The sequence below is a fragment of the Paralichthys olivaceus genome, chromosome 6 (genome assembly GCF_024713975.1).
Source record: "Paralichthys olivaceus isolate ysfri-2021 chromosome 6, ASM2471397v2, whole genome shotgun sequence".
NCBI classification, from domain to species: Eukaryota; Metazoa; Chordata; class Actinopteri; order Pleuronectiformes; family Paralichthyidae; genus Paralichthys; species Paralichthys olivaceus.
The window spans coordinates 5,965,563-5,978,167 of record NC_091098.1 but is presented as its reverse complement, the minus strand read 5'-3'; the positions used below and the strand labels follow the sequence as shown (position 1 = coordinate 5,978,167).

At 42.0% G+C, this 12,605-nt stretch overlaps 1 protein-coding gene across 7 annotated transcripts in view; it reads left to right on the top strand.

Moving 5' to 3' along the window:
* The window catches only part of tns2a (tensin 2a), a 54,181-nt gene that overhangs the window by 27,247 nt on the left and 14,329 nt on the right, over positions 1 to 12,605 (top strand). For 4 of the 7 annotated variants that reach the window (XM_020089288.2, XM_069526982.1, XM_020089290.2 and 1 more), the window contains exons 4-12: positions 5,186 to 5,224; positions 5,656 to 5,697; positions 6,900 to 6,949; positions 7,416 to 7,599; positions 7,840 to 7,890; positions 7,998 to 8,120; positions 10,730 to 10,794; positions 11,194 to 11,277; positions 11,885 to 11,997. In XM_020089288.2, coding sequence (XP_019944847.2) covers positions 5,186 to 5,224; positions 5,656 to 5,697; positions 6,900 to 6,949; positions 7,416 to 7,599; positions 7,840 to 7,890; positions 7,998 to 8,120; positions 10,730 to 10,794; positions 11,194 to 11,277; positions 11,885 to 11,997 — 751 coding nt within the window. The remainder of the gene's footprint in view (positions 1 to 5,185; positions 5,225 to 5,655; positions 5,698 to 6,899; positions 6,950 to 7,415; positions 7,600 to 7,839; positions 7,891 to 7,997; positions 8,121 to 10,729; positions 10,795 to 11,193; positions 11,278 to 11,884; positions 11,998 to 12,605) is intronic. The other 3 variants (XM_020089291.2, XM_069526983.1, XM_020089289.2) reach the window with 2 other exon arrangements.

Below are 12,605 nucleotides of genomic sequence, written 5' to 3'. Positions count from 1 at the left end.
ATGCTTGATTTAAATGTTTGTTTTGTCATTGGCAGCTAGTTTACTGTTCAGGGAAGGAGGCTGACATCTCTGAGATCACAAAGATACCTCGTAAGATACATTCACAGCTGAATAACAGGGAAAAAATAAATCAAAATTTTGGGATGAAACGGATGTCAGAGAAGTATCTGATCTGCTTATTTACAATTTGTTTTTAAAAAATGGCAGAATTGTGGCTGATATTCAAGTTTACAGCACCCAAAAGCCCTCAGTGTGCTCAATGCTCCTGCCCCAGCTTTGACAGTAACAAGCAGCTCAACACTGACAGCCTGCTTTCTGTCGTTGAGGAATTCTTGCCCCAACCTTCACCTTCGCCTGTGTCTTTAACAGAGGAGTCTGACAGGGATGAAGCAGAGGAAGATGAAGACATGATGAAATCATTTTGGAAATGAGGCCACATATGTTCCAAGATCACCATAACAAATAACTGATTTAACACGGGGACGAACGTGTTGAGAAATGTTTTTCATTTAATGAAAAATACAATGAAATGAAAAATACCAAGGTATGTTTCATGATTCAGCTTTGCATAGGGATTTTTTTCTAGTAAGTACAGAAGGAGAAAAATGTGGTGAGCAATGGGTCATTACATTTTAGAATTGCAGTGTCTGGTGTATAGTGTATGAAACCCACTGTGGTGGGAGTACGACCTGTTGCACTTATACAGAGAGAATTTGGACTTTGAACAGATCGTTACAGTCTGGTAGTTATAATCTCAAATAAAAAGTGATAGTATTGCTTGGATGTGCCAGTGTTGGTGAATATAGTAACCAAAAGATTAAATGTCACCACACATCTATCCATGATGATGTTTGTCTTTTACACCGTCTGTGTGTGGGCTTTATCCCTGAATCATCAAGAAAACTTTTACACTTTTGCAGTTTCTCCTCACAACAAGCCAACATGTCTACAGCATGACATTTCCCACATGATCTTTGCGAACGCATTGAGCATAAATCAAGCTTTTCACTGATAATTGTTGACCTTTAGTTTCAACAATGGATAAATACTAGTTTTTAATAGTTTAAAAGTCATCTCTTCTGTCAACATTAATATGATTTTGCTATTAGAAAAAAAACAATGGATCAAATAGCATTAATAGCATAATAATCTGTCTAATAGTGAGTCATTGTCACACACACTGTCACATTCTCTCACAGAAATCGCCCTCACATATGCTTCCTCTGTAACCAACATACCAAGGCTGCTACCTCACCCCACAATGATTCCTCCCAGAGCCTATACAGCTCACAAGCCCTGCGTTGAGAGGAGAGAGCCGTGCAATATCCATTAGCCGGCTTCTTCTGCTTTGATGGCTCAGAGAGCCCTCAAAGGGCTGGAGGAGCCAGGGCCGCTGCAGAAAAACAAAACAGAGAGGGGAGAGGACAGAGGGCCCTGGCAGACGGAGATGGAGGGAAGAGGGCCGGGAGAGGGAGAGGGTTATAGGGGGTCAGGGCTCTCTGTGTGTCGCCAGCTGGACCCAGCTAAGAGGAGGCAGTGGAAGTGACGGGAGGGGCAGAATTTAACTGAGAGTGAAGGAGAAGGGTAAAAAAAAAGCAGTAATGTGCATATTTATATTTGTGGTTTCAATCTTTGTATTCACTTTTCACACTTTGTATTCTTTCTATGAGCTACTTCAGTGTTGTTTTATTTTAAGATCAGTTTAGACTTGCAGCCTGCAGCATTTGTATCCAGAGCAAGTTAAAGCAAGCAAGCTGTCTTTGTCTTTTTCAAGGATATTTGGTTACTGATGGACACACAGGATCAAACCTGTGACCTATCAGGTTTAAGACTCTTTACGAGGTAGGAATACCAGTGGAGGTTGTAACGGAAGAGTGCAGAGAATGAAAAGATTTCAGTAAAACGATAAGTGGGGAGTAGGAGAGGTGAGGGGAAGACAAACAGGAAGGGTGTTTTTAGAAACACATTAGGGAAGAAACTGAAAGGAAGAAAAAGGAAACATTGGATCGAGAGAAGCAGGGTGAGGGGATAAACAAAGAGAGGGATGAAATGTGAAGACAGAAGCATAACATACAAAACAGCAGTAGAGCAAAGGCACATTGGAAGGAAGAGAACAGGGGTGAAAATGGAGGGAGATGTTGTGGGGCGAAAGAGGAGAAAAAAAGATCGGCATAGATGGGTGGAGGTCTATTAGCAGGAAGTTTGTGCGTAAGTGTTGGCCTGAGGAGATGGAATCTGGTGTGGTGTGTTTGTTCTGCCCTCAGCAGGCCCCTCCACTGACTGCTCGGGAAGAGGTAAAGATGGAGGATGGGAAAGATTAGAAAAATGAATGATCGCTGTGAGAGCGTCAACCCAGGTAAAGTCTGATTCGTTCTGTGTGCAGAAATGGGTGCACAGCCAAAACTTGTTGTAACTGTTGTCATAACAACCAGGAAATTTGAAACAACATGGGTTATTTCCAGGGCTGGCTGAGTGAGTGAGGAGGAAACTAGTGGATGATTCCAGCAGGGTTGGATTTGTCTTTGTTGAAGATTGTTAAATTGCTGTATTTTCCAGCAATAGCACCGGATTTCATTATGAGGTTTGCGGCATATCTGTCATTGTGTGCGTCAAGCTTCAAAAAGCAAGAATGAAGTGGCAACATAGCCTTGTAAATAAAGTACTCATGCAGTGTTTAGTCTGTTTTGACTAAAGTAATACTCAAGCCCTTTAGTATTACTTCATACAGAAAGACATGTGAGAAATCCTGACTTTTATTAGCATACAGGTCAAGAATATAAACATATTAATGAAAATGAAAGAGACCTGAATCGTACAGACCTGACAGTCACCACATCTTAATTATCCCTCTGAGAATCAGTAATGCCATGAATGATGGGTCATACAGGTGTCTCACAGACTGACCTGTTTGTGCAGTCTCTTGCTTCCTTGCTCCATGTTTGTGTATAGGCTAGCCCCATGCACCACGTTGAAAAAGTTGGGAAGTGCGCCAAATATAACGATGCATGCCAGCAGGAACATTGAGTATAAACCAGTATAAAAACACTCAAGACCTGTAGGTTCAAAAAATAAAAAATGAAAATACCTGAAACTTCTCTTGATGAGAATCAAAGAGTAAAGTGATGGAAAGAGGTGTTTGACTGGGACAGGTAGGAAGTGAGTACTTGTCATGATAGTCTTGAGAAGAGTACGGAATGTAAATTCTGCTTGATTCCAAAGACCAGATCCAGTCATGCATCATTTAAAGAGCATGTGCCCAGCCTGAAAGCCCCATTTTCATCATGAGTTTCATATGTCGCTGCAGGGTCACACTCACTGTCTTTTCAAACAGGGACTTTAAGAAGTGACATTTTTACACATTGCATTGTTTCACATGCTCTGATTTAAGAAAGAAAAGTAGACCCATGAAATGAAATTTACCTACTAGAGCCCTAGGGAATTAATAGAAATTAGAGCCTCGCCCAGCCCAAACCTTTCTGCTCATGGATTGGGTTCAGGCTGCAAATGAAAAGCAACCACAACACAGGATAAGATTTTAGATCCATTTCCCTACAGAGATAGAAATAAACTGACTCCCAGAGTGAGTCATACAGAAACATTGTCCAGTTCGTCATCTGATAGCCAATGTACAACCTGGACCTGTTTCCAGCAACTTTTGTCAAAACACGGTGAGTCTCAATTTAGCTCATTATCTGTTCCTCTGCCTTCCTGTTGATGTCTGACGTACAAGCATCAGTGAAAAACTGAGCTGCAAGAAAGAAGGGAGGAAAGAGAGATTAACACTAACTGCAACACATACACACTGTGGTTGTGACACACCCCCCAGGTTCAGGACCTGTGTAACTTCCCTTTTGTGCACAATGAGGTATACACAAGTCCTTGCCCTTTTCCTGTATCCAAATAAACAGTCCAAAAACGGCTGTGTAGCGGGAACACTGCCTTTGTGTGTGTGTGTGTGTGTGTATGTCCATGTGTTGCGTGTATTACGTAAGCATGACTATGGCCTTCAGCCCCCTTCATTAGGGCTGCTGCTCAGCTCCTGCTTCCTTCGGTCACAGTTCACTGACCTGAAGGCCCATAACAGACATGGGAATCGGATGTGTCACTCTGTGTTTCTGTCTCAGTGCTCCTCCAGCTGTGGAGCTGTGGATTTGGCTTCACATTTGTGCATACTTTTCATTTGCTTACATGCCCTCGGACGCTAGCTGTTCCTGTGTTTACTTGGCACTTATGTATATAAGTAGTTGTACAGACACTGTTTGTCCTCAATTCATCATCATTTGATGGTTAAAAATCCACTCACTGCAAATTCCTGCCCCTGTCTGGCCTCAACAACTCCCTGATATCTTGTTCTGACATAGGCTGACAAACTACCAGTTGTTGACAGACTGAGATACAAGGCTAAAATCTCATTAAGTGCTTGCCAATTATACCTGCAAAGCACAAAGGCACTTCCTGAACAATGGCACAAAGTTTTTGTAGGCCAACCTGGGAATTTAGTGTCACCCTGGTTCCTTCGACAAAAAGCCAGCGGAATTTTTCTGTTTGCTTTTATTGCAGAATATAAACTCAATGACTGTCTAAGATAATGATTCACAACTGAACACTTTTATGATTTTTTTAAACCAAAATCAATTACTAGAACAAAAATGCTATTGCAAACACCACTGTCAACGTCATTCCAATCACTTCTTATTTGATTTGGTGCACTGGCCCTGTCTGCACAATCAGGCTGTAAAAGTGGACTAGTGAGTGGTACTTGTTCGTTGTCCTCGACAACCTTGTTCATCTCATTCGGCCACTTAGCCCCTTTTTTAAGATGCAAAACTTTAAGAAATCAAGAGATGGGTATTTAGTGATATATTTCATGTTGCAGCATAAAACATGAACATATATTGAGCTTCTGCATCCCACAAACCCTATTTCAGGCATTCAATTTTGACGTATCCACGTCTCAAACCAGGCTATGCTGGGTCCTTGAATGTGAATGAATTGGGTCTTGAAAGTAAGACATTGTGGAAACCCTGTTAGTCCGTCTCTCCATTTCTTACTGTCTGAAGAAGCATTTGGTCTTAATCACCTCTAAGCTGTGACCCTTCCCTCTGTCCTGACGCAAGAAGAATGTTTGTGTGTGTTCACATGAATCTGTCTTGTATTCACATGTGTCCGTCTCTGTGTGTTCTAGGTGACCTCTGCATGCATCCCATTGCCTCCCAATGATCTGGTAAGTCCCCTTCATTCACCCACTTTCTTTTCCTCAAGAGCGCTCTGTATAGAAGCCTAGTTTTCCCACTCTGTCTATCCATAGTTACAAGGTATGGCTTCCCAAAACCACGGTATGGTTTCCTCTTGTTGAATTCCTTTTGGGAAGCCGAGCCCTCAGCCCAGTTTGAGCTCAGTTCATTCCTAGAGCACTGTGGCATTCCAGTGTAGAAGAAAAAAAATATTGTTGATGTTGCTGTAGGAAGTAGTAATGTTTATCCATTAGAGAGTCTGTTTGTTTAATTAACTCTCCTTTCCTTCCTCTGTATCCCCTCCTCCCCTCGCCTCTCTCACCTCCTTTCAACCTCCTCCCTTTGCCCAACCTCCTATCACCATCCCTCTCTCCACACCCTCCACTCCTTTTTCCTGTTCCCGCGCCTTCCTCACATCCAGCAGCGTAGAGGGACTGCACCTTCTCGACACACCCAACACCTGGTGAGCACACTTTCAACTCCATCCTCCTCTCTCCTCGTTCTTCTTCTACGCATCGTCTCTTTTTCTCTTTCTTTCCCTCCGTGTCCCCAGCGTCATGCTCTCTGAACCTGGAAACGTCCAGACATGTCAGGGGAAATGTTTGTGGCTTCTCTGAATTTGATTTAGCACATGCTAAACAAACCAAAGTAAGAGCAATGCCAGACACTTGTCTCTGTGAAAATAATAATGTGACGACTGTGATGCTCGTTACATGCCATGAGCTCCTTCAAATCAAAATGATTCCTCCATTAGAAACTTAACTCTGCTTAGCAAATTAAATGTCAATCTACATATGATGATGCATGACTTAATAGTGCAGACAAAGCATTATCATAGGATCCTAAATGGAAAGGGTTGATGCACTAGAGAGCATGAATAAGTCAAATGTAATGAACGAGGATGATGGTCACTTCTTTATTGTTCCTTCATTCAGAGTAAATAAAATATTTGATTCTGGTAATGGCAGTAGATAAAAAACTAGGGGGTCACTAAAACTAGTAAAAACTAGGGTTCATCTCCTTGAGACTACAAATGTGTTGTTGGTAGTCCCAACAAATACTTTCTGAGATATTTCTGACTGGATGCAGGTCATAAATATGACTGTCCCCTTTTCCAAAATTCAAGCTTGAATGAATTTGGCATTACACGCTATTCGTTTGAATATAATAAATTGCTAAACCACTGCACACAAGTCAGATGAGGATGAACCCTTGATGTTTCTGTGCTCGTCTGTGGTGCTTCCTCTGCTGCCTCACATGTGTGGTGAGCTAACAGGTGAGCCCACAGATTGCATGGTGCAAAGTTAACCAACAGATGTCCGTTGCTTTGCTGTGTAGAACCCAAAATACTTCCACACACCACTTCTCAGATACGTTGTTGTTGTGAATGTCCCCTTAGGACAGCTATGCTTGTTGGCGTCCTCCATTTTTTGACTTGATGACCAATGGGTCTAGAGGGTCAAGAGGACACTCAATAGACAAACCAGTCTATGTATACATGCATGAGTGTTTTGGCTTCCATATGGGCAATCAAGGAAAGAATTTGGTCGAGGGGAAGCAGAAAGATGCTGGGGCAGTTTATCCAACTGTTCAAATGACTGATGACACCATCATTTGGCAACAGAAGTTTGAGTCACTTCTAATTGTTTCTGTTTAATTCAACAGGGATCCACCAAGTCTCTGACCTATACCAAACAGAGGAACACTCTGCCAAGGTAAAGGTCATCTGAGTCTTTTCTCACACAGAAGTTTGTGTTCCTGAATGACTTTCCACTAAAAATCATTTCATAAAAATAAAGACTTTTTTTTCTTGAGTGCCTCGCGCTCTGCTCTTTGTTTCTGCCTTCTTGCACCTTTCTGTCATTCTTTCCAGAGGGTTTAGTGTCAACTATGTGATTGAGCAAGTTGGCTTTTGATCCGACCTGCATGTCACAGACAGTATCCAGTTCCTCTCTTATTCTTTTCTCCTTTCTTGCTGCATCAGGCCGTGAGTTTCACCGCAGCGTACGAGGGAGCATGATCATGTTGAGCTGCCACAAGCAATCTGAATTAACGCTCACATTTTCAGCCGTGTCCACCTTTCCCTCTGTGTCTCTCTGCATGACCACCTGACCCTTGCTCCCTCTTCTCCTTTTCCTCTCTCCCTTTTTTTAATCTGTTCCTCTTTTGCTGTTTCTCCAGGAGCTTCAGCGTGGACCGCGTGATGGAGAGAGTGATGGAGCGCCACTACGACTTCGACCTGACCTACATCACCGAGAGGATCATCTCCGTCTTCTTCCCGCCGAAGCTGGAGGAGCAGCGATACCGGCTGAACCTGAAGGAGGTGGCTGCCATGCTCAAGTCCAAACATCAAGACAAATTCCTGGTGAGGGAACAGACATGCATCACGCTGTGTGAGCTGACAGTAATTACTGTAGCTTATATGGTCTGTGGTATTTGTTGCAGCAGTGATTTTATGTTCGTCCTATTCAGTTTAATTTAGCTGACGGTGCTCGTTGCATGAGAGACGAAAGAGACAATATTTTAACATATGGCATCAAGAAGCCACAAAATACACTTAGAAACGTGTAAGTGGCTGCAGTGATAAACCTCTCTTTGGTTTCAGCTCCTGAATCTCTCCGAGAGGCGCCACGATATCACCAGAATAAACCCAAAGGTAGAAATTTCCTCCTTGTAATTCTTGTAACTCAATGTTGAGAATTAATTTCTCAAACTTTAATTTAATCTTCTCATATCATTTGCTCTGTCTCTACCCGCCACCAGGTTCATGACTTTGGCTGGCCTGACCTCCACGCCCCACCGCTGGATAAGATCTGTGCCATATGCAAGGCCATGGAGACGTGGCTGACCTCTGACCCCCAGCACGTGGTGGTCCTGCACTGCAAGGTCAGAGTTCAGGGGACCAGCAGGGTTTTTTAGATGGACATTCCACTGTTTCCCAGGCTCTGAACTGGGCAGATCAGAAAGTAGTCATGAGTTAAGTGCTGTAATGAGGTAGCAGCATATGTTGATTTAAAATAGGGCTGCACATTTCATGCTACTGGTGTTAGAAATAGCATTTATATTAGAATGAAGAATAGTATACATTGTTAATATGTAAAAAAAGTTAATGCTAGTGTTACTCACAGTGACCATGTTCACGGCTGTTTGCTTTCCAGATAGCAGTGTTGGACATGTGCAAAGGTGCTACTTAAAGGTCCAGCGTGTAAGATTTGGGTGAAAGGAATTTTTGGCAGAAATTGAATATAAAATAATCCTAGTGATGTTTTCACTGGTGTTTTTCATCTAAATTGTATGAATTGTTGTTTTCATTATATTATTATTTCACATGGAGCAGGGGGGTCCTCTCTGTGGAGGCCGCCATGTTTTTTTACCGTTGTCCAAACTGGACAAATTAAAACCTTTTGAGTTTTCATGACAACTGAAGTTCACCACACGTTCTTTTTCATGTTTGATAGTGGAGGGTGAGATGAGCAGTGTTCAGCTACAACATGCAACTTCACCACTAGATATCACTAAATTCTACACACTGTACCTTTAAGCAAATATAGCAACATCAGACTGATAAAATACTAAGTACCGCTTTCAAAAAAATAAAACTAAGAGTACAGAAGTATTTTCACATAAATTAAAAGTCTTTTTATATAAGTTGTTACATTGTTGAGTTTTGGTTAAGTTAACGACAACTTTATTGTCCATGATATGGAAACTTGTCTTTGGCTCACAGAAAAACTTGGAGTTCAATCACAGACAATTGTTCAACCAACCATTAAAGAAATCACATAAATTACAGTATCTCTCTGAAATACTGTGATAGAAGTATAAAGCATCATAAATCAAAAATAATCAAGTACAAATACATAAAAATCTGTCAGATAGCTGGAAAATCTTGTTAAATATTTTGGAGCAATGTAACAGAACTAAACAGCTTCACACTTAGTGCTTTTTGGTTAATGTTACATGCTGTGGTTGCTACTTCAGAGAAAAAAAAATATTATTTGAATTCTTCCACCAGCTTTCACAAGCCTTGATTTTTCCATTTAATATTTCTTTTGTAAAATGCAATGAGTGAAATTAGGAAATTGCAGTTTAAACATGTTTTGATAAAAAGCAGAGTGTAGCAGAGTTGATGTCGAGTGTCTCCTGTAATTCAATCAGCTGTTTGGACCTGAGCCAGAGGCGTAAGCATACAATTGAGATCAAACTCTGTCAACACAGCGTTCAACTTCCACACTGCTGAGCATCATTTACTATTTCATTTATGTCATCATCATATGAAAGTGCTGGCAAATCAAACTTTTCCACCACTGCCAACCAGCACCACTGAGGGCGACCGAGCTCCCACGGCTTGTCTGGATGTTTTATTTATTGGTTTTGGTTAGAAGATTTTAAATACTAAAACCAGACTACTTCTGCGGTCTGCTGACTCTCCAGCACATTCCTTATCCAGGCATTTTTTTTTCACTGCTGCAGATCACGCCAGGGGATTGGAATAAACAAGTTTTTGTCAATGTTGAATCTTTCATTGACAGACAGGCTGAGCCAAACAAGCTTTAATTTGTGCTCAGTGTGAAGGTGCAGCCTGGTATCTGGAGGGGTCGCATTAGGAATTTGAGGCAAGCAGGTCTTTGGAATTTGTCAGAAATGGCCCAAAAAAACACCACAGGGAGCTTTTTAATTTGATCTCAAACTCAGGCTTGTCCACATTATTTCTATGTCCCTTCTTCTCGTCTCTTTCTTACCTTCTCTCTGTTTGTGGCTACATCCACGCTGCTACATTTTCATTTGAATACACATCAACTGTGCTATAGATACGCCTGGCGTCCACACTTCTCCAGGGTTTTAGAGCCACTAAAACAGGGAAGTTTGGAAATGCAACTGGCCTCGTATTTTTTTAAAAACACCAGAAGTCATTTAAGTCTGGACGAGCAGAAACAGATACTTTGGGGAATGAGGATGTAGACACTCACTTCCACTTGCTGATTGGATCAGCCACAGTGTCCCCTTCACTGGTTCGCTGGTTGAGCTAATTTCAGAAGAAAACAACCGACATTAGCCTCGGCTACCAGTGTAGAACACAACATGGATAATCAATTACAAGCGTTGCTGATCTCGTTGTCTTTACTAACAGCTGTTGAGCAGTTAGATTCTGTATTATACAGTGTTCATTAGCTGTTCCAGCAATCAGCACACACCGGAACACACATGCCCACTGACGTGAGTGGCCACGGGATATTTTTCAGGCATGTTAGTATAGACAGGGATTAATCATGATGCAGAACTAAAACGCTCGAGTGGACAGAGATACAACTAACATTGTAATATGGATGTAACCTGTGTCACTGTATAAGAAAACTCAACACTTCTGTCAAAACAGTGTAAACTGTCAGGTCTCCACGCTGTGGGAATCAGCTTTCTCAATGGATACCACAATGTCTGAGGATGTAAGCAGCATGTTGTGATTTTGTCCTTGTTGTTCCCTCTCCGTCCTACAGGGCAACAAAGGGAAAACAGGCGTGATCATTGCAGCCTACATGCACTACAGCAAGATCTCCGCAGGGTGAGTGTGTGTCTGAGACATCCAAAACCACAGTTTTCGTCTTATACACTCATGGAACATTATTAAACTGACTATGCAAAAATGTACTGGATGTCCACTCAAATGTGGTCTCTAAATAAAAAACTTGCTACAGTTTCCAGTGGCTGATGTGTTCAAAATCAAGTGCTGTGTATGTTGCACAATGATTTCTATTCAGACTTTTGTTGATAAATCCTTTGATAAATTAAGCCCTGTGGATTTTTGCACAGGAACAGTGGAAACTGGTTTATCCTGTGGCCAGTGCCAGCTGTATCCTCTCCATGTACTTTCTGGCATCTAGAGAGTCTGGTGCAAGTCCCATGATGGAAATTGTTGGCTGAAAGCGCTTGTGTGTGTGTGTTTGCGTGCATTTATGTGCAGGGCGGACCAGGCTCTCAGTACTCTCGCCATGAGGAAGTTCTGTGAAGATAAGGTGTCCTCTTCCCTCCAGCCGTCCCAAAACAGGTAGAGGCCATGATGTTCTGAGGGGAAGTAGAGGGGAGGGGGTGCAGGGTGGGGGTGGGGGTGGTTGAGGGTATCCCACTTCACAGCAGATGTTGCACATCTCTGTTGAATCTTTTTAAGAAGGACAAAAACAGTGTGTAGCTATGTACAACTCCTGGATTTGATTTATCTTCAACCTCAGGTTTTTGCTTTTTTTACAGTCACAGACGTGAATAATAAAATTAATGATGGCTGAATTCCATTTAGTTGCTTAAGTTTCAGGTTGTTCTTTTCCTACTATAAAAGATCTGCTGTGAAAACGACCAATGGAACAAAAAATAAAGAAGCTATGTGATGTTGGCGAGTGTAAATGGTATGTAATGTTAAAATGATAAATATATAGTGTAGTTAAGTTCAAAATGGACCCACACTGTCATTCTTATAAGAACTGATTAAATGTTGGTTGTCAAAGGTCATGGGGGTTCTTGTGTACTCAGGTACACCCACAGGGAATTATCTTACGTCTGACACAAACATTGACTTGGATTTATTCTGAACTCCCCATTTTTATGTCACATATTTTATATCATGAGGATCTCTCTCACCCACCCTGCTCTTCTTCTTTCAGGTATATCTATTACTTTGGGGGCCTTCTGTCCGGGGCGATCAAGATGAACAGCAGCCCTCTCTTCCTCCACCAAGTTCTCATCCCATCACTCCCAAACTTCCAGGGTGAAGGAGGTGTGTATGTGTTAGTCTTCACCAAAACACATATTTCTATAAGTAGCCTTCCTGGTCCTAATATATTGTAGGTAGATACACCCTCACTCCTCAAGCCTACTCTGAAGATTGCTGTCACATCTGTTGTGAATGAGGTTAAACAATGGGTGGCTGTGTTTCTTTTGATTTGTAATTTCAAGCTTTAGACTCTGGTCTTTTGTCATGTGAACATTTTTGTGGCAGTAGACCTTGCCATGGGTTTCTCCCCATGACAGCCAGAGACGAACCAGTCACACCATTGGTTGCTCAGCTGCATCTTTATTAATATAAAACAGAACTGACAAAACACTTAACTTAGAGGGTCCAGCTCTTTCTGCTGGACCTCTAGCTTTGCCCAGTCTCTTCCCCAGTGTGTCCCTCTGAGGCAGCTCTGCTGCTGCCTTTTCAAGCATGAGGATCAATCAGCTAACAGCTCTCACCTGCGCTGACTGATCCTCTGTGGTGCAGGTGAAGGTGCTCTCCCAGCCCCTTCACCTCTCCCAGCCCCTTCACCTCCACAATTTTGTACTATATTATTTCTGGAACTTATTTTAAACTGGTAATGTTCTGTTTTCTTTTTCTGTGTTAAA